This window comes from Dromaius novaehollandiae, chromosome Z (assembly GCF_036370855.1).
Source record: "Dromaius novaehollandiae isolate bDroNov1 chromosome Z, bDroNov1.hap1, whole genome shotgun sequence".
NCBI lineage: Eukaryota > Metazoa > Chordata > Aves > Casuariiformes > Dromaiidae > Dromaius > Dromaius novaehollandiae.
The window spans coordinates 48514873-48542451 of record NC_088132.1 but is presented as its reverse complement, the minus strand read 5'-3'; the positions used below and the strand labels follow the sequence as shown (position 1 = coordinate 48542451).

The following is a 27579-nucleotide window of genomic DNA, read 5'->3' as shown; positions in this document are numbered from 1 at the left end:
GTCGCGTCGCGCCGCCCGCCCCACCGCCGGGCTCCGGCCTGGCCCGCGACCCCCGCGCGCTACCTGCCCGCCGCCGCCTTTCGCAGAGAGCGAAAGCAAAAGCGAAAGAAAAAGCGCCTCTACGGGCAGCGGGCGGCGGAGCCTCGGGGCGGCCCTGCGGGGCGGGGCGCGCCTCTTCCGCCATCGCGCCGCGCCAGGTAGGCGGCGGCGGCGGCGCGGGGCTGAGGGCCGATCCGGGGGCCGCGCTGGCCGCTGCCGGGAGGGGCGGGCGCGGGGCTGCAGCGGCCCGCGCGGCGGCGGGGCGGGGCGGGGCGGGGCGGGGGCGCGCGGCCGTTGCGGCCGTTGCGCCTCCCGGGGTGGGGGTGGGGCGGGGAGGGGAGGCAGGGTCGTGAGGCGCGGTCTGGAGCGGCCGCGGGTAGGTAGATGATTTTATGGTTAAAAGGTTCAAAAATAGAGAATCTCATAAGTTGGCTGCTAGTTTTGTAACTATGTTGTGTAATCAGGGGTCAGGAGCTCTCTGGAACAGCCATTCTCACTCCTGTGAAAGACATCCTGTGGAATTCGTATGGTGTGACCAGAAGGCTAGGGTACAGTTGTGAAGACTATTGTCTTTATTTATTAATTTTTCTTGTCCCCACTCTACGCAAATACTGAGTCAATAAGATGTTTGAAAAGTCAGTAAATTTGTGTTTTATCAGTAAATCTGGTGTTTTATCAGACTTTAAACAGTCCTGCAGCTGTGAACTGTGCTCCCATGCCTTTTTGGTCTCATAAAGCATTGATGACTGTGGCTATGGACAATGTACGTTAAAAGATACCCATAATGACTTCTCAGCTGTTCCTCCCATCCTCTCTTTCTTCTACCATCTAATGCATGCTTATAATATATGAGAGTTTTGTAGAAAAACACTAATAATATACACCTACCGAGTTGTAGAACCTCTGAAACACTCAAAACTTCTTTGGGTGACAATGGTAATAAAACTAGCAATTTAAATGCAACAGTACACAGATGCTCAGGTACCATGTAGCCAGGCAGTTAAAAACGGCAGACTGACTAGGTACTAAAATAATTCCAGAAGTCATTTCCAGATGGCAACATCTTCCTTTACTTCACATACCATATTTCCAGCTCTTGCGTAGCTGCCTTCCCATTCCATTCTTTTCTAGAGCATTCCCATGATCTATGTTTTGTTATATGTTGTACTTGAAAAATGCATCATTTATTTCTAATCTGCATTGTTTGAGTCAGTGTATGAGTTGCTGTTCCTTTCCTTTCTGCTCTTGAAAAAAAATGACATCAGAAAGATCATAGAAATTGAGCAACTGACTTAATATTAAGATATCTCCTTCAGGAGCAGTTATGTGACTATTTCAAGTAAAACTTATTTATCATCTTTTCTGGGTGCTTGTGGCCCTCGCTATTTTTTGCCATCATTACTAAGGTAGTGGCACTTTATGTAATATGTATTTAATATGATTAATATCAGAAATCTATGCAGAAAAAAAATCAGTAGGCACTGATAGGAGTAAGTTTCTTTAGCATCAATGTAAGTGTTAAATGTTCACTGGCTGACCGAGAAGGAGCTGGATGGAAAGTACAAGTGAAGGAGTGAAGTATGCTGTGTTCAATTTATTCTTTTTAAATTGATTCTAGAATGGAAAGAACTTATCAAGTATGGAATAAGGTTTTACACATAACTATATCAACATTTTTGACTAAAAAGCCTTCTATGGAAAAGTAACGGTTTGCAGAATAAATTTGTCAAGAATGCTGTACTGAACCAGTATCAATATTCCTCAATTGCATAATTTATAGCCAACTATTCCTGACTCCAGAAAGTGCCATTTACTTGAACTGCTAGGGCAATAACAAAAATCCAGTGCACAAAAAGGGAAGATTATGTACGTCTCTTGGAATTTGGTGGGGGGGAAAAAAAAATACGGGAGCAGATTTTAAATCTTAGTGGATTTGCAAGAATTTACAATGCATTTAGAATCTCTCCTATTGATTTTTTATTGAGACTTTTTATGCAGAACATCCAAGAAAGTATAATGAATGTCAGCTCGTTTCATTTTTTTAAGAAGACCCTAAGTGTCAATTCTGGGTAGTTTTTAAAAGCAGACTTGTAGCAACTTTAACCTCTTAACAAAAGGTGTATAACAGATGCCCAAATATGCAAATTCAGTTTCGAAAGTACTTTTAAGTGCAATATTATATACTACTTTATTTCTTAAATGCTGGAAATGATTCTTAATCTGCATCCACAAAAGGTGGCTATTTGCATTTGGATTTGGACCAGGCCGCTCAAAAGAGACTGGAAATAAAACTATCATTCTTCATTCCTCTGATGTAACAAAAGAAACAAGATGGTAAGTCATGTTTACCTGTTTCTTTTCTTATATTTGAAGTATTACCATTTTGTTGGTTTTTCTACAAATTTTTATATGCCAAAGCTTGTATATGAGAAAGTCATCACAGAATAAATAAATCCAGTTTTCCAAGCAGAGGATACAGTATGTAGTCTATAATTGTTATGTCTCTCCTAAAGGGGTTGAGAATCATCTCAAAGTCTGAGGGTGGCATTCAGCCAAATGCCAAAGGTCAGCATGATACCTGTGGAATGGCTCAAAGGCTTGGACCTTTCAGTAAGTATATAGGGAGAGTGCTGTAATAAGTAGATTTCAGGAAGGCTTGAGTTGAGGCCCTGAAAATGGTTTAGAGTTATGTGGAATTGGAAGTTAAAGTATTTACTTAAAATAATTAAATTAAAAAGGATATCTTAAGGTAGGAATTTGCATAAAATTTAACACTGAATGGGGAGATGTGAAGGGAGTCAGAAGGAAATACTGAATCTCAAATCCTTTAATTTATATTAATTGTAAAATACTTACAATAACTGAAGAACTTTACAATGTGAAATGTGTGTAATAAAGCTTATCATCACAATTGGAATATTTTAACATCTGTAAAACTGGGTATAACTGTTAATGATTTCATGTTAATTGTTTTTATTAATTGCACATAGCTCAGGCTAGTTTTAAAATTTCACATTTATTATACTGGAAAATATGTTTAAACTAGCAAGATACTGAGGCTTGAAATAGGCTTCTGACAGTTCTGTACTATATAACTAAATACTATATAACTGCACTAATCACAGGTTTTATTGTTGTTAGTGTTGTTTTCTTGCATAACATACATTTGCAAAGCTGCTTCAAAGAACATTTTCTGCAGTTTTGAGCTTTTTTTATCTGATCTTGAGTATATAAAATATGTTGAATCACAGGATTCTTTGTCCCAATGAACCGCTCTTTTTTTCTCTAACCAAACTCCATCCTGACTCTTATCAGCCATTAATACTTTTGAGTGAACCACCTCTTAATGTTTATTTACTGAGAACTGGTACCAATTCAGAGTGGAGAAGGTCCATCTGTTCACTTAGGGCCATCCCGAAAGACCTGGTCTCTGGAGTTTGACTTTAGTACAGAATTCAGTTCTTGTCCAAGACCTTGATCTGCAGCAGTGAGGGTTTTTATTTTAGTGCTGAATTTTATATGTTTCAGAGATTCCTAATGATTTAATTTCCATGGCTGCTGAACACACACATTTCTTCTCCTAGTTCAGAACTGAAGGAGCCTCAGCATTCTCCTATTAATCTTTGCTGAGTTTGAAATGAACACACAGATCATAATGCCAAATTTAGGAGCAAAAAGAAGACGACGACCTACATGGAATTTAAAGAACTTTTCTTGTTCTCAGTTGTTTTTCGTGTTGTTTACAATAAGTGCCTGTTTTTTAAAAATTGTCTATATAGCCAGTGTGACTGCAAACATACCTTTGCATTTGGAGAAAGTCTATTATCTGTTTTAAATGTATGCCTAGCTCTACATAAGTGCACTTTCATATATCGTAGTGACAGCATTTATAGTTGCACATACTTTTGAGTATTGCAGTTTTGAAAGCTGAGTATCTCCCCTTAAGAGTGCGATGTATTTAAAAATGTGAGACCAGGTCCTGCACAGTGATATATGAAAATGCTTTGAACAGGCAGATTGTTTTCAGGTGCACTTAAAAAAATAAAGCTAGGCCGCTCTACAGATTCCTGGATTGTGTTTGGAGAGTTCTTATTTATTCCATTCTCTTTTTCAGGATAATTTGTCAAAGGCACTCTCCGCTGAAGTTTTTATTTGCATAAGATACTTCATGAAGTTTTTATTAGCCAAAATGAAATGCTGAACAAGCAACAGTACCAAAAAAAGCAAAACAATTACAAAAAACCCCTACGTTGTGTTGGCTGATAGCAATGCTGTCACTACTGTGTCTTTTGAGTTTGGTTGGAATTAATTATTCTCTCAATGGACAAAGGAATGTAGCTTTCCCTGAATCAACAAATGGGCAGCCTTTTCCTTGGAACCAGCTAAGGCTTCCAGGCTCAACAATTCCAATCCGTTATGACCTTCTCATTCACCCCAACCTCACTTCATCAGTATTCACAGGCACTGTGAAGATTGAAGTCATTGTAACACAGGAAACCAGAGCTGTAGTCTTGCACAGTAAACATTTGGAAATCACTAAAGCATTTATTGAACAGGAAAATGGAAAGGGACAAGCAGATATTAAACAGCTGCAAGTTTTAGAATATCCTCCTCACGAACAAGTTGCCTTTCTGACTACTGAACCTCTTCAGGTGGATAAGAACTATTTCCTTTCCATTAACTATATTGCCAATTTTTCAGATGGCTTCTATGGGTTCTATAAAAGTACCTACAAAACTAGGGATGGTCAAACAAGGTAAGCAAAGAGTATAAAAGTTTTCACACAAGAAGATTTCTTACATTAATGTTTGACTATAAAAACTCTTAAAACTGTAATGATTAGTGTTCTGATAATGTAATATTATATTTTCCTATCTTTTCCCAAGTTGCTTCTGGTTGTATAGCAATAGAGATAACAGTTTTATTCTACGGACTGCCTGTACAATCATAAAGCTGTACTTGTTCACTTGTATAACACAGAAGCAGCTTTCCCAGAACTTTCTTGAAAATCTCATTTTTAAAACCGTTAGTAAAAATAGTATTTTTTTATTTTTCATTGATTGCATAAAATACTGTAACAGTACAAAACAATTACTATGTCTAAACAGAAACTGGTATTTACTTACATGTGAATCATAATTTTTCATATATTACAGATTGAATGTATAATGATCTGTTATATCAAAATATGCATTATCTACATACGGTTGTTTTTATGATTTATAATTATAGGTGGATTACCAATGTAATTATTAAGAGAGAAAAAGAGAGACAAAGATAGACCAATAGAACTAATTCTTAAATTGTGTGTAGCTGGTACACTTTTCACACAAAATCTTCCTCCCTAATCTCAATGGCAGTTTCTATTGCCATTGTTTAGAACATTAATACTAATTTTGTTCATTTGGTTGTTGTATAAAATGTGAAATTTTACTTGCCGGTCAAGAATCATTGAAAATTCATAAACATAGGCTCTTCTCAATCATTGTTTTACTTTTTTACCCTTCGTAAATGAGACTGTAAATATTACAGTTCAAGAGTTTTTCTTATAAGACCTGTGTGGCTAGCTAGGCACTACCTCTCTGTCAGAGTTTAAAAGTAATTGCCTAAGTGTTTCAAAAAAGATTTAATTATAGCTGTTGCACTTCCATTTTCTTCAGGACTTTCTCTGTCCTTTTTTGATAATCTATTTTTGCTCTAAATCTCTCTCTTTCCCTACCTCACAGTATCTTCAGTGCAGCTTCACTCTGGACGTGCTCTTCTTTTCCTTCTTTTCTTTCCAAGTACTTTTATTTCCTTTTAGCCAGTGCCATCTGAGCTAAACATGTACTCATTCAAAACCATAGAAATAGCATGATATTTTCTTTAATCTCAGAATTTACTAAATGTTTTTATGAAATCCCTTTTACTGCTTCCCTTTCCTCATTTCCCTTGCCTTTCTGGATGATAAACTCCCCATTCCTCCGTGTTTGTAGCACAATATGATGCCATGTTTGGTTGATCTGTAGACCCTACATTTAGGAATATGATCATTAATATAATCAGATTGCATGTTACTCTATTAAACAAAAGCTACTTCAGAAGCAGCAAGAACACTGGTTTGGGTGCACATACTACTCAAGCTGAAGCATCAAACTGAGGAATCTGGGATCTCTCTGTAGTCAGCGAAGAGGGAACATCTTAAGAGAATGATTCAAACACCTAATTAAAACATGATTTAAATCATTCTGTGGAGGAGGCCAATTCTCTCCATCAGCTATGAAGGGAGCCAGCTGCCTAACTCAATGAAATGCCTGATGTTGAGTGATAGGTTGTCTGGCTAAAATATCGCTCCATGTGTGTCACCACTTTAGCCATTTTTTAAACTGGCTCAGGAATAAAAATATCATGACTTGGACTGCCTTAGGATCAGAGGATCTGTGTATGGTGGTTTTAGCTAATTCTGTTAGAAATGTGCCTACTAAATGCTTTGAAATGCTTCATCATTGCATAGCAGTTTAGGTTTCCTCTACTCAGACAGCTTTTTTTAATAGTCTTTAAATTTGATGATGATTATGTTATGGTTTGTCAGCTTGCTGTGGTGGATCAAAAAATACTTTATTAAAAAAAAAGTGCATGCTTTCTGTGTTCTTCTAGATTGCTGGTTTCTACTCATTTTGAACCAACTTCAGCCCGCATGGCATTCCCATGTTTTGATGAGCCATCCTTTAAAGCCAACTATACAATAAAGATTCGGAGAGAAGAGCAGCATATTGCAATATCTAATATGCCAAAGGTGATTTTTAGGGGTTTAATCTCAAAACCTTTAATTTCTTTCCATGCCTTCTTAATGAGCCAGGTAGAGTGGACTATATAGCTGTACTGTATCATGCAAAAGATTGCTTTATGCCTGGCTTTTGCACTGCCCAGTATTCTGAATATTAGAAGGCACTTACTACTTTCTAATGGATGAGGAGTAATTTGGGTGTAAATGACTGAAACTATTCTTCACATAGATTCTTCAACAATTCTTCAGTAGCATGAAGAATTCTCTGCTGAAGTATATTGGAAGTAGGGCTTTGTTTTTGTTTTACCTTTAGCAGCATCTATATTCATATATGCAAAGATAATCTCATGGCCTGTGTTATTTAGTAGTCAGGCCATAATGATCTCTTCTGGCCTTAAACTCTGAATGTATAACACACACTTTACAGAACAGTTGATTGTTAGCAAGTGATAGGATCTCTCTTTTTCTCCTTCACAAAGTACTGCAGAAATACCTAGTGGTCTTCTTCTGAATAACAGGAACTTTCTACAATTACAGGCTGCAGAATAAAGATCTAATGATCCAACTTGTCAAATCATGTTGAATTTTGTCTGTATTTGTCTTTTAACCACAAAAAAAATTGCAAGGGAGGGAATGAAATGGTATACCAGCTCTCGTCTTCCAAAGCTCACCTTGTGTTTGTTTTCTCATTCATGCTGATACTGTTGAGTGGTTGGAGTAAAAAGGTGAAATATTTTTAAAAAGTTAAATATTTTATTTAGAAGAAAAAATGAGTATAATATATATCATTGTTTTCCTAGGTAAAGACTTTGAAACTAGGCAACAATCTGTTTGAAGATCATTTTGCAGAGACTGTAAAAATGAGTACCTATTTGGTGGCATTCATAATTAGTGATTTCCAGTCAATCAGTGGTACAACGTCATCAGGAATTGTGGTAGGTTTAAAGATGATTGACATTTATTTATAAAACTTTCAGGATAATTCAGATGTGAAATTGTACATGTCCTATATATTGACTTTTATCAACATCTTTAGGCTTCTGTATCTGTTCTGTAATAGTTTCCAAAATATTGGTTATTTTAAGCCAAGAAATTATTACTGAAGTAAATCAGAAATATCCCCATTGAAATCAATAAATTACACACTAATGTAGACACAGCCCAAAAAATATAGTTAAAAAATTGTGAAGTGAGCAAATCTGCTGTGTACTATTGCAGTGTATCATTATTATGGAATTCTAAATTTAAAATAGTTGGGAAGAACAGCTCTGATTGTGTATGGGAACTGCCATTTAGGGAGAAGTCCTGTAGACTTCACTAAGGATGAAACCAGTAAGGCCTATTGAAATGACTATAACATTGATACAAATTGTTAGAGAATGTCTTATCTGCTTCATAATTTTGTAACTACAAAATTTGTAAATTTGTAACTATATTCAGCTAGATGTCAGTTACCATACTCTTTATTAAATTCCATCAGCCTGTTTCATTAACGACTGAGAGATTAAATGATAATCTTGGTATCAGAACATCCTGTTGTAAACTACTGTCAAGGAACATTTTCATCTGTAGCAGCAGGAGGTAATTTCCTTCTTCCTTGGCCAGAGAGGGATAGAGTATCCTGGCTAAAATGAAAAGGTGAATTGGAAAGAATCAAGAACGCGAGAAAAAAGGAGATCACATGATAAAAATCTAAAGAAATATAACTTTCACTTTTGATGTATGACAGTATTAAAAGGGATATTTCTAAGACTTTGAAAAAAGATGAGAGGGATCTTGGTGCAGAAAATACATATATATTCAACTGATAAGTTGTCCATTTCTCCCTCCTCATTACTGTCTCTCTGGACAATACAGAAGGCTAAAATTTAACCACACCATTACTACCTATGTGTCTATCATGCTCTGTATTCAGATGGAAGAGGCTTTAAAATGCAAACCTTCTAATAGTCTGTGCATAATCCCTTTCCAAAGTAATCAATTTCTTTGGTGAAAAATTTGGAGTCAAACCTGTGGTTAGAAATGCAGACTATAATCAGGAGGTCACATAGGTGCTTGCCGGCGTTATTGAAGATGGAGAATGTAAGTGGGAATGTACAGGCATGTTCTTATTTTGTAGGCTTGTTCTCATTACTTTGTGAGATCTGGAGACATTTTTTATCTGTCTAGAGGAAGCTGATGTAATTCTTCCTTCTGCTAAAATAGGTGAAGAGCATCTTGACAACTTTTACAGTGCTGTGTTTGAGCCCCTTTTGAAACCCTCTTTATCTAACAGGTGTCTGTATATGCCAATCCAGAGAAGTTGACTCAAGCCCACTATGCACTGGAAGTTGCTGTCAAGATACTAGAATTTTATGAGAAGTATTTTGGTATCTCTTACCCACTTCCAAAACAAGGTAAAGAGTTGAAAATAGTTTGATAACTATGCCTGATATGAAATGCAGGAGGTTATGTGAGATAGAGTACATTGAAACCACTATTGCTACTTATTATTTATGTAGTATCTAGAATAAATTCATTACTAAAAGTATGAAGATGAAATTTTTGAGTCACAGTGAACTTTCAGTCTAAAAAGACAAAACAGAGAAGAAAGATGAGGGAAGTGATGAAATAAAATATATCATTTATATTCTCTTAGTCCTGCTATTATTTTTTAAGATTTTTTCTGTTTCAGAGAGTCTTGCTAATGTGTGATCTGTGTTAGAAGTGGAACAGAGAGCAAATGACATAGCAATAAGTTATCATAGGGATTCTTAAAAAAATTGTCAATCAAGGTCTATGACAGGTTGATGAATCTATTAAGAATTTAACAAATAAAAGTAGTTAGAGGTTGGAGATAACCTGCTTTTGGATCTGTTAGTTTCTCTGAGAAACAGCTGCTTCTTTTGGCATAACTCCTGCTTGTTTGTAATATACAGATACTGCACAACACAGGAAGACGTTCTGCTTTTCATCTTTTTTGAGGGAAGGTTCACAGTGACGAGTTAATTTCTCCTTCTGTGAAAACTGGTTCCCTGAGGTTATTGAAAGTTACTAGATTGACAAAGCATGCTTGTCAGATAGATACTATTTTTGCATGTGATTGTTTTACTCAGTTCTTAGCCATAGTGGGCCTGAACCAGCTCCATTCCTGTTATTAGACTCACGTTGAATCCAAGAGGCACTGAGTCAGGCCATCAGTGGGGACATTTTTATTCAGTTGCTTACTAGAACTAAGCAATGATGCTGGAGTTAGCATATCAAAGCAGGTAACTTTTTTTTTTTTTTTGAGATCTTGTTGCTGTCCCCGACTTTCAGTCTGGAGCTATGGAAAACTGGGGCCTGACTACCTACAGAGAGACTTCTCTGCTTTATGATCCAGAAACATCTTCGGCTTCTGACAAACTTTGGGTGACCATGGTGATAGGACATGAACTGGCTCATCAGGTTGTCCGGTTTTGATAATTTATCATACGTATTCATCAGGACCTGGCATTATATGTGTTATTGGTAACAAAAACACTGGTTTTGTTTTGAAAAATAATCTCTGCATCCATTGACTCACAGTAGTTATGTAACTATAGATCATCTTTCCTTCCTGGATGGTAAGGTACAGTAAGGAGATGAATCCAGCCTTTCCCATCATGGCTCAGCATACTCCTAGGGATCACAGCCTTCTTCCGGCACAGTAGAAAACACAAAGCATGTCCACGAAGAACTCATCCATGAAGTACTTGTCACTTACGAGTAGTTACTGATCAAGTGAAGCTAACTGTAAATTAGGAACTTAATATCACAATTTAGGAAGCTTGACAGCTAGTGACAACTTACCAAAAATCACGCTGAAACTAAGAAAAGAGTTTTCTGTCAATTTGTAAATTAGTGTTATTTTAAGTTTCTAATTAGTCTAGTTGGAAGTATATCTGTTAGCTATCATAGCTAATAACTGTCTATAATTATAAGCTGTACTGTGATAGCTAATATAGATAAATAAACTGTTGCAGACAGAGCTATAAATGAGCCTAAAAATAGATATCTATCTTACTAGCTACTTCTTGAAAATAGTCCCAATAGCATATCCCTAAACTTTTGGCAAAACTCTCTGTCTACTGCTGACGGTAGTCCCACTGACCCTAAAAGCACAGTTTAGATTGGTGAGTTAAATGGTGTAGGTTTGCCAGCCCTATTCTAGATACAGTCTAGCAGCCTAATGTTTTTCCATTTGGGCACAAGGTGGGACTCATTATAGTAGACTCAGCTAAAATTGTTCTTTTGATCCTTTTGAGTCTGGGGTTTGTGAAGACAGAATTGATTTGAGAGTTTTTTATGTCTTCCAGCACAGATATTCTCTGTATCATCCATCATTTTGAAAATTTCAGGTGGTCTTCCTGTAGTGACTTTCTGAATACTGTACTGTACCCAAAATACTATCCTGAGGCAGAGAGGGAGAAGCCAGGGCTAAGACTGATATGGTAATATACTACACAGGAATCAGCTTTGAACAGATTTGTTCAAGGTTTTTCCTACCTTGTTTGACAGAGAAGAATTTTCCACTCTTTATTGGATTTTATCATTTGGATATTAGTTGTATGAAATAATTTTTTTGATTCTCCTGTATTAAATCCTTTGTATATTCTTTAGCTGCTGCTGAATATGTATGTTAATCTATTTTAGTGGTTTGGTAATCTAGTCACCATGGAATGGTGGAATGACATCTGGCTGAATGAGGGGTTTGCAAGATACATGGAATTCATATCTGTTGATGCTACATATCCTGAGTTGGAAGTGGTCAGTATGACATATTAAAATCTGTTGAATTTTGTAATTCAAGATGCTTTTCTTGAACTAAATCTGTAAATATTGCTATTGAAAATTTTCCCAGAATGATTATTTGTTAGATACCTGCTTTGCAGCAATGGGAAGAGATGCTATGAACTCATCACGCCCAATATCTTCAAGAGCAGAAAACCCAATACAGATTAAGGAAATGTTTGATACTGTTTCTTATGACAAGGTGAGTTTGTTTCATTTATAAAGGTGTTTTTTCAGTTAATGGCCATTTTTCTTGACTGCTAGAAATGACAACAATGACGCTGGCTTAGATACAGACAATGTGAAAGGGAAATTTGACATGTTTAAAAAGTTGGGATTAAAATAAATTAAATCAAGATAGATTTCTAACTGGAGAAGTTAAATGTTTGCAATTTACATTGTCACACTGTGAGCAACCTGTGAGCACCATTCAGGATCACTGAAGGAAAAAAAAGATGCTAGTGGATATGGAATTTCCATACTTAATGTAAAAAATTGTAATTAAATCCTCTTATACAATAGTCAAAATAACTAAAGTTCTTTCATTGTTTAATCTTATTCTGTGTAAAAGAAATAGAAAAGATGCTTCTGTAAGAAGGAGGAGATTTCAAGTTTTGATTTCAGATATTCTAAAATATTCTTGTTTCAGATTCTCTCATTTGGTCTGTGTTTATTTGTCTTCTCACCAATAATGTTATGATATGCACCAACAAATTATTCTTTATTGTTTTAATCTGTGTGTTAAGGAAACTAAAAAAATTAGCTAGTTGTAAAATGGTACTGTACCTTACTGAACTTATAGGCTATATAGCTGAAGTCTTTCTGCAGCACCTTAACAAAGAACATTATTGTTTTACTGGCCTGATGACATATATCTGTAAATACGAAGAAAAAAATTACCATAAAAATGCTTTTGAATTTAGATCTGCTGCTGCATACAGAAAAATGGTCATGCTTTTTTATATTCAGTGAGGTTGGTTTGTAGCCACATTTCATGTTGCCTGATCAGTTCTGTACTACTTCCTTAGCCTGCTTCCATCCTCCCCTTGTCCTTGGATTAGGCAAAGCTATTGCTAAAACCAGTTCATCCATGCACGAGTCAGTCTAGTATCTCTTGGTTGTCCTTCTCGCAGCCACAGAGAACTTCACACAGAACTTCAATTTCTGAGCTTCATCACGAGTAGTTTTGCTCTGTGAAACAAACAGATAAGATAATGCCTGGATCTCAGTTCCCGTTTATTCAACATTTGAATGGTTATTAACATTCTCCATTTGTTTTAGTAGCTTTGTGTTGTTCTCCAGTGTAGCTCTAGCTGTTTCAGAGACACTGGAATTTACATACTGATCTGGCTGTGTTCAATCTGTGTGTGTAGGGGGCTTGTATTCTGCATATGCTGAGGAACTTTCTGTCCGAGGAGGTGTTTCGGAATGGGATAATTCATTACTTGAAAAAACACAGCTATAAAAATGCAAAGAACAAGGACCTCTGGGACAGCTTGGCTAATGTAAGTTTCCTTCTGCTATTTTAATTGATATATCTCACAGTAGTAAACATGAATTTGGGAATAAACTTATTTTCTAAGCAGACAGCAAGCTCAAAGGCTGTGCAGTTTAAATCCTGTATAAGTTTTGTTTTGAGAATATAGGTGGTACACAAATTCTGTTTTTCAAAGCAGATTTCACTTCTTATCTTTATTGCAATTTGCATCAACATAAAGCTGGTCAGAAGGTAGTCACTGTAAACAGATTTACTTTGAATGTTTTCCTCCATGTCTCTGAAAGACATAAAAAGATTAGAAGTTTGAGAGGCAGGTTGGCTTGGACACTGGACAGGAGAGCGTTCCAGAAAGGAGCGTCACGTTTACTGTGACAAATTCCTTCTGAAGTCAGCACCTTGTAGGATTTGGCTGCAAGTGTGGAGCTGAGTCAACAAGTAGATCCTCTTTGCTTTGTATTTGACGATATGAATTGAAATATTAAGAGCAAAAAACTTTATTAAATAGATTCAGCTCAGCTGATATGAATGTCCTGTAGACTAGTAAAATGGTAATAATCTCAATAAAAATTCTAATTCAATGGGAACCCTTGTGGTACACCAGACAGTGGATGATTCCCATTTTGGAGAAAATAACAATCGATGCAAGTGGTTGTTGCAGTACTGTTCATGTTTTGAATTTATTATATCATTTCATTAGAAAAACCATCAAAGAAAGTGTGGGGTGAAAAGAAGGAAGCTGCCATAGTCTAGCTCTTCAGCCAAAAGCTGCAAATAATAACCCTAGGATAATAAGCTAGCTTGATAGAATGAAGGTCATGTAGGTCCTTCATGGATAATAGAAGGACCCTGGGCTATATTGGATTAATCAAAGCTAATACAGTGACACTCATTTTAACTCACCTGATGTATCTGAGGCATCCTGAGTACATCTCCACTGCCTTAACTGAAGTTTTAATAGTGGGTGCCCAGATCTGCTGGACTGCGTATATAATAATGTGAACCAATTTGTTTTCAGAAAAAGGTGGGCAGCTTCACAGAGAAAGCCCATTTTTTTTCCATAGCCTAATCAGTAAGTGGAAATCTGTCAAAATATTCAGTTCATAGACAAAGTAACCTAATAACAATGCATCACATTTTGTATATCCAAAGTTTAAAGGGAAGGAAGTATTCACTGTTAGATTCTGACACCAGACAATAACATCCATGTCATTAAAGTAAATTCAGACTATAAAACCTGACTTCTCATAGCTATGATTATATCTGTGGCTGATAATATATCTAATTATAATTATCAAGAGAATGACTAAGTAGAATAAAATAAGAAACAAAAGCTGAGCAAATATAATGCAAATAGCAAAGCATGGCAAGGCTTTGTTTTCTGCAGGGGCTATATTTAAAAGAATAACAAACTAAAAGAAGAAAAAACCTTATTGTGGCCCTCAAAATCTGTAAAATTTGTAAGGATTATGCCAAAGATTAAGTTGTGCTCTAACCAATTCTGAGAAGTTTGGATTATTAGCACTGTTAGTCTTATTCATATTAAGAAGCTTGCATCATAAAAAGTATGTTGGATTTGGTATGCAACTAAAGTCTGTCTAACGAATTTCAGAAGAGAAATCAGAACACTCAAAGCTTAAATTGCTCATCAAAAAGCAGAGAAATCAGGAAAAACAGAGGCAGTTGTGAAGACGAGGTTGAGAAGAGTGGGACCAAGGTTAAGTGGTAATTTGTTGATGACAGGCCTGAATGCTGAGAGTAGAAGAGTACACTTTTGAAGATGGCTGTTCATAATAGATAATGATTGGAGAAAGGAATATTTCCTATTTTTCAGGGACAGTTTCAGCAGAAAAAATTGAAAATAAGCTATGGACATAAGTAAAGGCATTAGTGCATCTTTTCAGTCGTATTTTAAGGGGTTCATAACAGGTTGCAGTGTTTCTTATACTCAAGAATTAGTTAGCACTAATAATGAGAAATTAAGAAAATAGTAAAAGATATTTTCAATATGACTTGTTGATCCTATATTTTACAGACTTGTTCTGAAGAGGATTTTTCTTCTGGTAAATACTGTTACAGAAAAAGTCAGGCTACTCAACATGTGGTGAGTACATGGAATGTTTTAATTTTACTCAATTTCTGTTAAAAATAAGAGGTTGTTGCAATTCTTTTCAGTATAACCATGATCATTGATATAAATTGAGCAGATACTTCATACTGTATGTCTCATTGAAATGATAACTGTACTGCTTTAGCAGGCTGGAGTAAAATTATACAACTGCTCTACATCTGTATCTGTATGAACATGGCATCTCTCTCCAGTTGCTATATCCATTGGGAAAATGTTGAATAAAAAAAAAAAGAGTTCACATACTTATTCAAGGTGAGAAAAGAAGCTCAAAGAACATTAGAATACAGATGAGACTTCAAAAAGCCAGTGAAGTCTGCTAGTTAATTTAAGACTTAACTGAACTCTTCTGTGAAATATCATTGCTTCGTAAGGCTATAGCCATGAAAAGACCTTGGCAGTTGGGGTTAACTGTAGATTTTAACATACCCTCACAGGTTACCAGTGCTGTCCTAGTCTGGAACATAAGAGCTGTTTGAAGGAAACTGTCAGATTAGAGCAAAAACACATGTGTATGTACATTTCTGAAACCTCAAACTGCCTTAATTATATTGCTAATAGTAACACACTGTTACAAGCAAAAGAAAATAGATTTCATTTAATTGCTGCCTTTGTGCATGAGCAAAGAAAAGTCACAAATTTAACCTTTCCCTCTTTTCCTCTGTTTTTCCTCGGGACCCGGATTACATGTATTTTGTTTCCACACTGATAGCAAAAACTGTATAGTTCCAGAACTTCCAATAGCGTTTTTGTTGTTGCAAAGTTCATAAATCAGACTTCAGCTAAGGATGTGCTTGGTAAGCCATTTAAGTTCAATTTAACTACAGAGGCATTACCTTTTAAGATTCGTGTGGGCCTCAGAGGGGCAACCTGCTATTGTGGCTGTGGGGCTACCAACCTTCCTGTAGCAAAGGCAGTGACTGCCAGATTTTTAACACCTGTTTTGCAAGATTCATTGTTATGCTCTGATTCCTGTGTTTTGCTGCTTTGGTTAATTAAGCTAGGTTTACAGCCGCTTGCTTGCTTTAGTGTGCTGCAAAGCAGCCAAAGCATCTATAAGAATCTTTTCCAACAGCTGCTCCTCTGTTAAGAATAAGGTTTGGATATGATTGGAATATGTTCATCTGGATGTGATTCTGTGGTTCCTACAGCAAACATCTTGCTAGGTTCCAGCTAGTCTCCTAGGCTGGTCCCCAGCTCTGCACCCAAGCACCTGTATAGCTCCCTAAGTGGAAGTCCGGGGAGGGGAAGCTGAAAAGAGTGTGTCATGTCATTAATTCAAAGAGACCTTGTTAGACATGGCAGAGCAGGGCAGTGCTACTCTATCTTGAAAATATGTTACATATGAGCTTTGCTGATGAGGGGCCCTCAGCCTTTTCAGAAAATCTCCAGTTCATCTTTGTCTTTTGTTTTAATTAGGAGAGACTTGTGACTGTGGTGCAGATGACGCCAGTTCACTTCTTACTGCAATGGGTTCAGATTAATGATTTTTTTTTCCTGGCTTACTAGTGTAACAGAGGATAATCAGTTTTCATGTGTTACTGTCACTATGTTTACTTAAGTATTTCGGGGTTTTTCTTTAGATACTGTGGAAATGACTAAAATTTTACAACAAATTAGTGTGTTCTTTCTGATCGCTGACACTGCCTGATAACATCATCTGAAAAGAGACAGGAAATACTGAGTAAGAAAAATGTTTGTTTCATTTTGCATTGTTCTCAGTATGACTCTTACCTCAGTGAACACTTTGATGTTGCCAAGATAATGGATACCTGGACTGTTCAGAAAGGAATTCCATTGATTATTGTTGAACAAAATTGGAAGAGAATCAAAATAAGACAAGAACGCTTTTTGAAGGGCATTTTCCCAGATGATCCTCAGTGGTCCTCGATGCAGACTGGGTAAATGCAGGGACTGTATCGTGGCACTTATGAAAAGTGTTTCAAATGTTTAAAAACCTATTGACATTTCTCATTTTGTTCCTTTCAACTTCTTAGGTTCCTGTGGTATGTTCCTTTGACATACATCACAAGCCGTTCCAAAAATACTGGAGGACATTTAATGAAGAATCATACAGGTTGCAGATTAATTTATCCTGTTACCTGCTACCATGTGCTGCCCTCTTATTATTGCTTCTGCTTATTGGGTCTGGGAAAAATAGCTGATTTTTCCATTCAATGGCTGAGCCAGAAAAGTAACACGTGTTCTTGAGTAACCTAAAAATGAAAAAGTTTTGTATTCTTATCAGAACGAACATGGTCAAATGAGAAAATCCGTTTGGGTTTGTTTCATTTTAAAATCCTTAAGGTTAAATTTATCTCAGCTAAATTTAGTCACACTAAAATTGCATGTTTTTCACTGTTAGGCAAATAAACTTTGTTTAAAAAATGTGGCCAGTTCTACTGCATGTAGTGCTGTCGTTTTAATTTTCATTTAGACTACAGCCGCCAGCAATGCCACACTGCAGCCAATATTACAAGGAATTACAGAGCACTGTCATACATAGTAGACTTAAAATCTTTGCTTTCCCCATTGTCAGTTGGAAATTATGGTGGATTGCTTTGGAAATTCCATACAGTTCTTTCTTGGATACCCTGCTAGAAGAGATACAATTCTAGATTTTTTCCTGTTTTCCTGTTGTTTCTCACTAGTCAAACAATTCTAAACTGTTTATATTGGGTTAAAACTTTAAAAATATCTATGTACACAAGTGCAGATACAATACTATAATTGGTGAGCATTCTTGTATTCTGTATTATGAGAACTTGGTCAAGCTTTTTTCATGTAGTCCTTATCAGTGTAGAAATTTTTCTGTAAGGATAAGGCCTTGCTGGTAAGCAAAATCCTTGGTGCTGTGACTCTGGAAGTCTATAAACAGGACTGGGAGCTCAAAACTTCTGTAGGTTCTAACAAGGGCATCTTGCACTGTAGTTTTTCCATGTTGGGGATGTGTTCTGTTGTCTATGCCAAAACACAAATCCCTACTTCCTGGTGTGACAACATAAGAGATGTGGATACAGCAGCATTTTCAGAAGAGTGATCCTAACAACTACTTTTCAAGGGGAAGTTTTGCTTTTGAGCTCTGCTGCTATAATGATGTACTTGCATCATCACCAAAGACACATTAGTTAGTGTTTCTTAAGTTTAAGTGTGAGATATTTTATTAGCTTGGCCTGTACAAGGTAAAAAAGTCCCTTTCTTTGTGCCAAAATTTGTTCTGTGAACAGCTAAAGTTGCTAATGAACCAGATGAGTAAAATATTTCCCACTACTGCCCTTTCTTAATCAACATGAAGCTATTTGTTTTATTGTCTGGCTACTTAAAAAAATTGGTGTAATATTAAAAAGCTCAACTCTGTGCGTGTGTGTGCATGCATGTGTGTCTTTTTAAGAGACTAGTTTAATTGCTACTAATGAAAAAGGGCTTCAAAAGCAATGCTTTGCAGTCTTCCTGTACATTTCAGAACACTTTTTTTGAAGTATAAATTTCCTGATGCATATTAGGAAATACCACTAGTATGTTTGTTTAATTATTTTAAAAATGTTTTTCCGGCTCCTAGTTACCATAGAATTGGAGGAAGATATCAGCTGGGTGAAATTCAATGTGGACATGAATGGTTATTACATTGTACACTATGAGGGAAACGGATGGGACAACATTATTAAACTATTGAATGAGAATCACACCCTCTTCAGCTACAAAGACAGAGCAAATCTGATCCACAATGCTTTTCAGTTGGTCAGGTAATACTGGTTCTTCCTTAAAACGAAAGCAGGAAGTCTGTAGCCCCCCCAGATGCCCCCTATGATCTCAGTGTCCAAAGTCTTAAGAATCTTAGGCCCTAGAAGCAGACTTTCTTGAGGATAGTTGCCTTTTCTCTAACCAATATTATTCATCCTCTGTTTTTTGAGAACTGCTATGCATATTAAATCTTTCTTTTAAATTTAAGACCCAGATCTACAGGTTGCTGATGCAGCCATCTGTTTCTTTGTTTCTTCCACATGAGGTCTGTGTAGAGAGCAGGATGATGAGTACGCAAGGACGTTCCACTCCCATGTGTGCACCACCCAGGACATTTTTCTCTGTAGATAATAAACACTAATGACCTCAGGGCCATCCCCCCCACCCTCTTGCCACGTGTGATTAGAAAGACACTAACTCTACTTAAATTATCTCTTAGTGCAGGGAGACTATCTCTAGACAGAGCCCTGGATCTAACGCGGTATCTCCAGCATGAGACAAGTAACATAGTACTTCTGAAAGGCCTGGGCTATCTGGAAGTGATCTATCGCATGATGGAGAGAAGAAAGATTTCTGATGTCACAGAAAGTCTAAAGGTTCATATTTGAGCCCTGAACCATGTAACATTTTATACATGTATTTGTTTGTTTATATATTTACTCATTAATGTAATCTGCATTTGTTTTTACTGATGCTTTATAATGACAGATAGTATATTCTCTGCACTTCAGAGAATGTGTTATCTGTAATAAATCCAATGATGTACATACAAAATGCTGCTCTTTGAGTTCACTTACTAATTCTACTGGAAATCCTAAATAGTCTTAGTACAGCAAAAGTCATTACTTATAAATGAACACTACCATGTTCTCTCTGCAGTGGTACATTTTGCAGTATTTTAAACCGGTGATTGACAAGCAGACTTGGAGTGATGACGGCTCTGTTTCTGAAAGAATGCTTCGTTCTGATCTTCTAGAGCTTGCATGTGACCTGCAGTATCTTCCTTGTATCCAGATGGCACATGAGCTTTTCAACAAGTGGATGGAAAGTGGTGCAAAGATAAGGTAAATAATTTATTTCTTTCTTATAGTCCCTTGTTGCTTAAGTTTCTTTTACTGTACCCTAAATTTTGATTTTTACAACATGGACTTTAGAAGAAAAGCAGTTTCCCATAAAGTATATGAAAATGCTTTCATTACCTGAAATGAAGCAGCATCAGAAAACCATGTATTCTAGTGTGTGTGTATTAAAGCATAAATTTATTCAGCGTAGTTCCCTGTCCATTAAGGTTTTCCTTCTCATTTGAGGTGCTCACATAAGCATTTTGGAATCTCTACCACATGAGCTAATACATCACAGTTTCTTAGTTCAGGCACCAGATACGAGCTCTTATTTTTAGATCTAGAATTTCTGGGTCTTTTTCTCCATTGCTGAAAACCCATGAAGAGGTGTTACATTATAGCAACACAATATAAACATATTCTAGTTGTTCCCTCCTGCTTCATTCTTTCGGTTACCTGTGTGCTCATGTTATTCTTCATCTTGCATATTGTCCTAGTAAAGAGATGGAGTCCTACTGAGTCAATCAAAAATCCTTTGTTGAAATACTACTTATCTACAAAGACTACACAAGGTCTATTATCTGGACTATAGAAAAAATATAACAGGAGGCAGTGAGTTTTATCAACATTCCAAGCAATGGCATGAAACAGTATGTTGATCACTGCTTTCATGTGAAGATACTTAATTGTTCCTGCTAAATGGAACTGCCACCCTGTTAAATTGTGGATGATATTTATACTTTTTTCAACAAGACTTAACCTAATCTCTGAAACTGATTCTGGTGTGGTTCATTGTGTGAAAAGTTTTTCATAAACACAGAAGGATCAGTGTACCCTGAAAAATTGCCCAGAATGAGGATACAATGCTGCACTGGGATGGGAGACTCTTGCATCTACATACTTTTGACAATTTCAAGTGAACATTTCTATGTGACAGGTGTTTGTTGATCTTCTTTCATCACTGATCTATATCTTACCAATTTCCATCATCTATCAATAGGAAAAGCAAAGACATGGTAAGGTTCATATGCATCAACAGATGTATTATGCAGTCCTTCCCACATCTGTTGAAATTTTATTACTGCTTTATTTGTGTTACATGTATTGGGGAGTTATAACTGAGTTCAATAGTGTGTCAAATTGGGCAGAAACATAATTTCTGCAGGATCAGGATAATCCATTGTATAATTTCAGGGCAGAAATTCAAATCTGTAAAGTACCTCTTTGTCGTGCTAGATTAATAGCAAGACTATTTTAAAACTAGAACATCAATCATACTTAATTTAAAAATGAGGGAAATTTCTGTACATTACAGTGAGATATTTACTGCAGAAAGATTTACTGCCTTATATTTAACATTTTTTCCACTGTTTTTCAGCCATAAAGAATACTAGATTACAACTCCAAATGAAACTTTCTTTCTTTCCTGCTTAGTAACATTCCCTCTGACGTCCTTGGAACGATGTACTCCGTCGGAGCCAAAACAGCTGCTGGCTGGAATTTTCTTTTGGATAGATATAAAGTGTCCATATCTGGTGCTGAACAGAGAAAGATCTATTCAGCTCTGGCAAGCAGTAAAGATGTTAGTAAATTAACAAGGTAGGAACCATTCCATATAAATTATTATTTACTTCCAACTTACACTGGTGGTCCATGCACTGTATCTTGGGTCTTATGAATGTCACTGACTTATTTCCAGTGGACACGTGGTCTTTGTTCTATCTATCTGACACACTTTTTGGGTGAATACAACCTGACTGCTGAGCATGAAACAAAAAATTTTGAAGTGTTGAATCTCTTTAAAGGATAATAACAGATGTTATTCCTTAGTTGAGTTCTCCATTTTAAAAAATGTATGTTGCATTTATCTGTATTTTCACTCCCAGACTTTCATAATGATAATTTGAAAGTTTAAGAAATAAAAGGAGGGAGTGAATAAGTTTGGTGAATCAGTCTCCATTAGCTTACTCTGCTACAGAGAAGTGGTTCAAAACTGATGTTATTTTAAGGAAAACCAGTATACCTCTGCACTGAGGCCTTGAAATATCTGACCATGCTTAGTATGCAACTGAAAAAGATGGACGTTAGATATGAATATGTTCTATAGGTGTAAGTAATCAATAAGTACTTCATTTTTGTACCTTGCTTGGAGCACAATAGAGGCCTGATCTTTGAAGTTTTTAAATGTATTCTCAAATGTAATTCTACAATCTGGCCTTTTCTTGCATTTATAATGTGTTTTGATGCTATAGGTTGCTTGAACTTGGAATGGAAGGAGATGTAATCAAGATTCAAGACTTACCTGCAGTTATCTATTCAGTCAGCACAAATCCAGCTGGACAACTCCTTGCATGGAACTTTGTAAAGAAAAATTGGAGCAGGCTACTAGAAAAGTTAGTATTTCTGTGGAAGGGGCAGAACGCCACTTGTGTTCACCTTGTAAGCAACATAGTCCGGACAGGGGTCTAAGAGTCAAGAATGATAGGCCTTTGCCTGGAGAAGCAGCTTACTCCTCTGTGCCTCAGATTTCCATTCTGAGAAGGGAAGGTAATACTTAGCCATCCCTGCCTCATGATGGTTCAGATGTTTACATTATAGTGAAACAGAAGTGCTGACTATGGCATTGTTGTTAAAGTAGCACTGGCAAATATTTCTCTTGTAAAAATTTCTCAACAGAAGTCTATTGCTTTTTTTTTTCCAGTAGTGTTTCAAGTTCAGCATTGCTGACAGTTGCATAGAGGTGAAGTTTTAAAACTTTAAATAATTAGGAGATGAAACTTTAATTCTGAGTTGTAGAGAAACAACTTCTAGGGGTATGTACTGCAATAATAGTTTGGGGAGGCAGCTGCACATTTTGGGAAGCAGGAAATCAGGGACAGTCCTTCCTGTCCTGTTTTTCCCACTGTTTATGCATGAGGCGGAGGATACATCACTGTTTTCGCTAACTCCTGAAAGAGATGGTTCATGATCCACTGGGCTACTGTCTTCCCCACCCTGAAGTTGTATGTTCCTGCATCTTGTGTCAGTGCTGGCAATAATGAGGTTGAAAACTAACAGAGAGAGAGGAAAAAAAAAAAAAAAACTTTATATTTTTGCAGTGCAGCCACACATTCACTAGCAATAACACAAAAGAAGTAAGCAGGGCTGTAAGGCTGAGGAATAGAAGTGAGGACAGTCTCCACTGGGATGTCAAAAGCTCCAGCAGTAAGAGTGCAAACAATTCTGAATAGGTTTTCTATGAAAGTCGGATGATAATGGATGTATCCGGCTTTCAGGTGCAAAGCACTGTTGTGCTCTATCCTTTCCTATTCCAAGGCATGTCAGACCTAGAGACAGAACCTATATGGCAGTCCAGAGAAGTATGAGGCAGGTTGAGTTCATGTGGACTTTTAGTGCTTTCAGTGTTTTACATGTAGATAAACTTCTGTAACCTGTAATTTCTCATTTTTCCTTCAGATTTCCCCTGGGATCCTTCTCTATTAGAACCATTATAGTTGGAACGACATCACAATTTTCTTCAAAACAAGAACTGGAAGAGGTTTGTCTGAGTCTGAAAGTAAATGAGCATTTGGGTCAGGAAAGTGTAGCAGAAGGAAAATAGAAGGACATCTCTTAGAAAGCCAACCCAAAAACTCAAGCCAATGGAATAAGTAGAGACCTCTGAAATTTGGAGACGTTTCTGTAGCTTTGTCTAGAATTTGACTGTCCTATAAAATTAGCTCTGTGCTTACATAGTCTCCCTCATCATTTCTTTTTTTCCCTTAGTATCATTCTGTATCTGTCCCTATCACCCTGTTCACTTTATCTCTTCCTTCAGTGTCCACTCTCTCATTAATTTCTCTTTCATTTTTAATTTGCACTTAGAATTTTCACGCATAATAAAATTTGTGCTTTGCACTAAAAAAAGCATTGAGAAATGGACTTAACATTTGCCAGTCATATCACCTGCTCTACTTGGATGTTAAATCTCTTTTCCCACTTTCTTGCCTGTTTAGATTTTAAATTCTTTTTGAGCAGAGACAGTATCGTATTGTATATTAAGGTACTGTTAGAATAGGCCCTGTTCTTGGTTGCTTACTGTGACTATGGTAAGTTCATTGTCTTGCAAAGGAAATACACTATCTAACAAGATCAACTTTCATTTTATTCATGCTCTGCAGTACATTATCCTAGAGCTCTTTATGAATTTAGGATTATGAGTTCCTTGGGAGAGAGGTCTGTATTTAGAATTTTAAATAAGCTATATGCCCCTGCCCCATGCCTAATCAACATAGGACATGAATTCATTTCATTCATTCAAAACGGATCCGTTCGATCCCAGCCATCAGAGCTCATAGTTTGGGCTTTGAGGCTTCACAGTTCAGTTCTCAGTATGTTAGCTCAGGTGGATCCTGTCACAATTTAACCTGTTGCAGTGGTAATAACTTTATTCACACCTTTAAAATGGCTTATTGTATTTGTTTATAAGCTGCACTTTATAAGCTGAATTTTCTTTTCTTTTTTTTTTCCCCCTTTAATAGGTCAAGTTATTCTTTCAATCTGTAAAGGAGGAGGTATCACAGCTGAGGGCACCTCAAATTGCTTTGGAGAATATAGAGAAAAACATAAGATGGTTGGAAAGAAATGTAGCTGTATTAAGGAAGTGGATATTAGAGAATGTTAAGTAAAGGTGCTTGAGTGAAAAACAGTGGTATTTCCAAGCACAGATTTCCCCTCTTCCTTTAAAGAATTGCAATTGCTACTGTACTTTACTCTTGCTAAGCTGTGGTATTTAGTTAATTAGAATTTTTCTATTTACTGATCATTTTACAGTTTTTGGGGAAACCTGTTAATAGTGCTTCATTTTAACTTTTTGTATGCTGCTGCTTAGATCTTTAAGCCAATTGAAAAAAAAGTGTGGCTGCAGGCTCAAAATGATGTGTTTGTGTATATGCATGTTTTTGATTTCACAAAAGAATTGATACCGTCTTTGACAGTATCAGGGTAGGTTACATGTATAATATAGGCCTGATACTAAATCATTGCTGAGCTTCCCAGGCTTTGTGATCATGTTTGTTGCATATTATCCTTATCAGAGATTTCCTGTTTCTTACTGAGCAATTTCCCTTACATTTTTGTCTTTAGTGATCTGAGAAAGACAGAACAAGTTCTACCAAAGACAAAATGCTTTAAAAGGTGCATGATAGGCACAATTTCATTTTTTTAAAGCCTTACAATAAATGTGTTTCTAACTCTTATTTGAGATTTCTTTAACAAGGAAATTGCAGCTTCTTGTAAAAAAAATTAACTATGAGTTTAGCTTAGAGATTAAAATACTCTGTCACTGATGGTAGCTGAAAAATTGGAGCAATATATTGCTGTATGTTAGAGAATACTGGTGACCGATAGAACCAAAATATAGTAAGATAGCTAACATAAAGCATCACTATCTCAGGGAAGCCGGTTCAAACAAATCAAGGGTCGTTTTGGTTGTCCCTTTAGGATCTAAGCTTTCATGTGTGACTAGCTCCACCCCTTCACATTGTCCCGCAGTGTTCAGTGGATAATAGAGACTAAGGGGTGGAGGAGGGAAGGTTCCTTTGCACGGTGGCTTTGCTGTTTACTGTCTCTGAGCTGCCTGTATTGTTGGTGTATTGCTGAATTGCTCTCTCAACTGTATAGGGGATTTTAAGAAACTTGACAGCTAAATAACATGTCTGATGCTAAATGATATAAATACCTTCTTGTGACCTGAACTGGAAGAAATAGTGGCCTGAGAAGAAATCTGCAGTGACCATGAGAAAGGTGAAGCCATCTTGTTTTTCCCAGGAGGCTCAAATTGCTGATCTGTGGTGCTCACTCAGTATGCGGTAAACAGTACATCATGTTGCGTGAGGGCCGTTGTATTGTATGAATGTGAAAACAGAAAGGATCTTTCTACTGTTTTGAGTAAGACCTGTCTTGTGAGTACTGCTTAGGAGAATTGTATTTTCAGGTCTGTTATTTTAATAAACCTTGACTGTAACACCTATCAGTCTTAATAGGATTTAAGACAAATCATCTCTGAGCTTGCTACTGCAATAATGAAGAGGGGGAGAGGTGGAGGAAGATTTGCTGGCAGCTGCAAAGTGCCTTCATCTTTCAACCTATTTTGGAATTGCCCATATAGGAGTTGCCTCTGGTAGCATTGGATCCTTTGGTTTTAATTTGGAGTAGAACCCTCCTTTTCACCTTTCCATTATCCGGTGGGATAATACAAGAGCGGAAAATTAATTTCAGATTCAGAGAACTCTGTTTTTGTGGAGCTAAGGAGTTTAATACTGGACCTCATGCTGAGGCAAAATTCCTGCTGAAGACTGTTATAGTTCTCATGACTTCCATTCTGATTGAAAAGTGCATGTCTTAGCTGTCAGTGAATTACAGTGTCACATACTAGAAAAAAACATCAGCACCATTTCTGTGTCAGAGTAGAAAGAAGAAATCCTACCTGTGTGAGGAGGAGTTCCATGTTGTTTGTATTACAGGATGCAACAAATGAAACATCCTTCTAAGTACTAGTGGGAGATGTTACTACGTTCTGAGTCGTGTTCCCTATAACCCTGCCCACCCAATAAATATGTGCATTGGTCCTTTCATCTGTCTCAACGATCAGTTATACCTAAGCATATATCAAACACACGCTCATGTGGCTATTACTCCTGACTAGCAGTAGGACTAACTGATTAAAGTTGATGACTATGGACATCATCTGTGTTCTCTTATTACATAAAACCACAATTTGTCTCACCTCATCAGCCACCCAGTCCCTCAACTACAGTGGTTCTGCACTTGGTAGTCATAAAGCTTCAGCCAACAAAGCTGAGTGCTGGGCAATATCGTATCGACTAAATATAGCCTGTAGAGAAATAGTACTACTGCTAATTTCTTTTTTCCTTTTTTTTTCTGGCATTCAGTAGTGTTCAGGAGCATGACTTTAATTATGGGACATCTGGGGTATTCATACTGTCTTTTCTTTGTATAAAGCCAAGCAAATGGCTGTCATTCAGTAAATACATTAATACATGCAGTGGAATTCATGTTTCCCTTGCTTTGCAGCTGGGAGTTTTGAAGCATGTAGGTGGTCAGTAGGAGTGAAGAGTTGCAACTGGAAAGAGTTGTTTCTCTTACATGTCAATCACAGTGGACTACAGATTTCAAGAAATAAATACTCTTATAAACAATAGTATTTGTAGATGGACAAGGGAAAAAACACTTGTGTGTGACATGTCAAAACAGTTTGCAAAGTCAAGCAGTTTTGGTTACCTGGGCTTGTATTCCACATGATGCTTGGAAAAGACATTGAAAACAAGTGGCAGCATTCAGTAATGAAACCACATATTACTGAAAGCTGGTTTGATTTTCAAGCATTAACCAGTTATACAATGTTATCATCATAGCAAGCTTTACTGTAATCTCAGCAGAATATTATAATTTTTTGTTCTATTTCTGGGCTTTTGGCTTTGTTGATCATTGTGTAGGGTTCTTTATTTCATACCATCCAGAGCAGGGACAAGCACTGACTGAGTTTGTTTGGATTTAG

General features: G+C 36.8%; 1 protein-coding gene across 3 annotated transcripts; it reads left to right on the top strand.

Moving 5' to 3' along the window:
• Positions 1-63: 63 nt before the first annotated feature.
• Positions 64-26633, top strand: LOC135325169 (endoplasmic reticulum aminopeptidase 2-like). 3 transcript variants are annotated; one of them, XM_064502907.1, is made up of 21 exons: positions 64-197; positions 2275-2373; positions 2553-2649; positions 4154-4795; positions 6676-6814; positions 7606-7740; positions 9081-9201; positions 10077-10231; positions 11459-11572; positions 11667-11798; positions 12970-13101; positions 15127-15195; positions 16942-17120; positions 17217-17296; positions 18779-18962; positions 19400-19556; positions 19840-20024; positions 21456-21620; positions 22274-22414; positions 23478-23559; positions 24542-26633. In XM_064502907.1, exons 4-21 carry the CDS (start codon positions 4308-4310, stop codon positions 24686-24688), a joined length of 2805 nt encoding a protein of 934 aa, XP_064358977.1. In that variant the 5' UTR covers positions 64-197; positions 2275-2373; positions 2553-2649; positions 4154-4307; the 3' UTR covers positions 24689-26633. The 3 variants fall into 3 exon arrangements, with proteins under 3 accessions (XP_064358977.1, XP_064358976.1, XP_064358978.1); XM_064502906.1 differs by lacking the exon at positions 2553-2649; XM_064502908.1 differs by lacking the exons at positions 64-197; positions 2553-2649 and adding an exon at positions 504-587.
• The last annotated feature ends 946 nt before the right edge of the window (positions 26634-27579 follow it).

Coding starts and splice junctions, on each gene's coding strand:
- LOC135325169 (XM_064502906.1), top strand. CDS start 4,308: ATGCTGTCACTACTGTGTCTTTTGAGTTTGGTTGGAATTAATTATTCT. Junction 11,573..11,666: donor CATATCCTGAGTTGGAAGTG/GTCAGTATGACA, acceptor AAATTTTCCCAG/AATGATTATTTGTTAGATAC. Junction 18,963..19,399: donor AATGCTTTTCAGTTGGTCAG/GTAATACTGGTT, acceptor ATTATCTCTTAG/TGCAGGGAGACTATCTCTAG.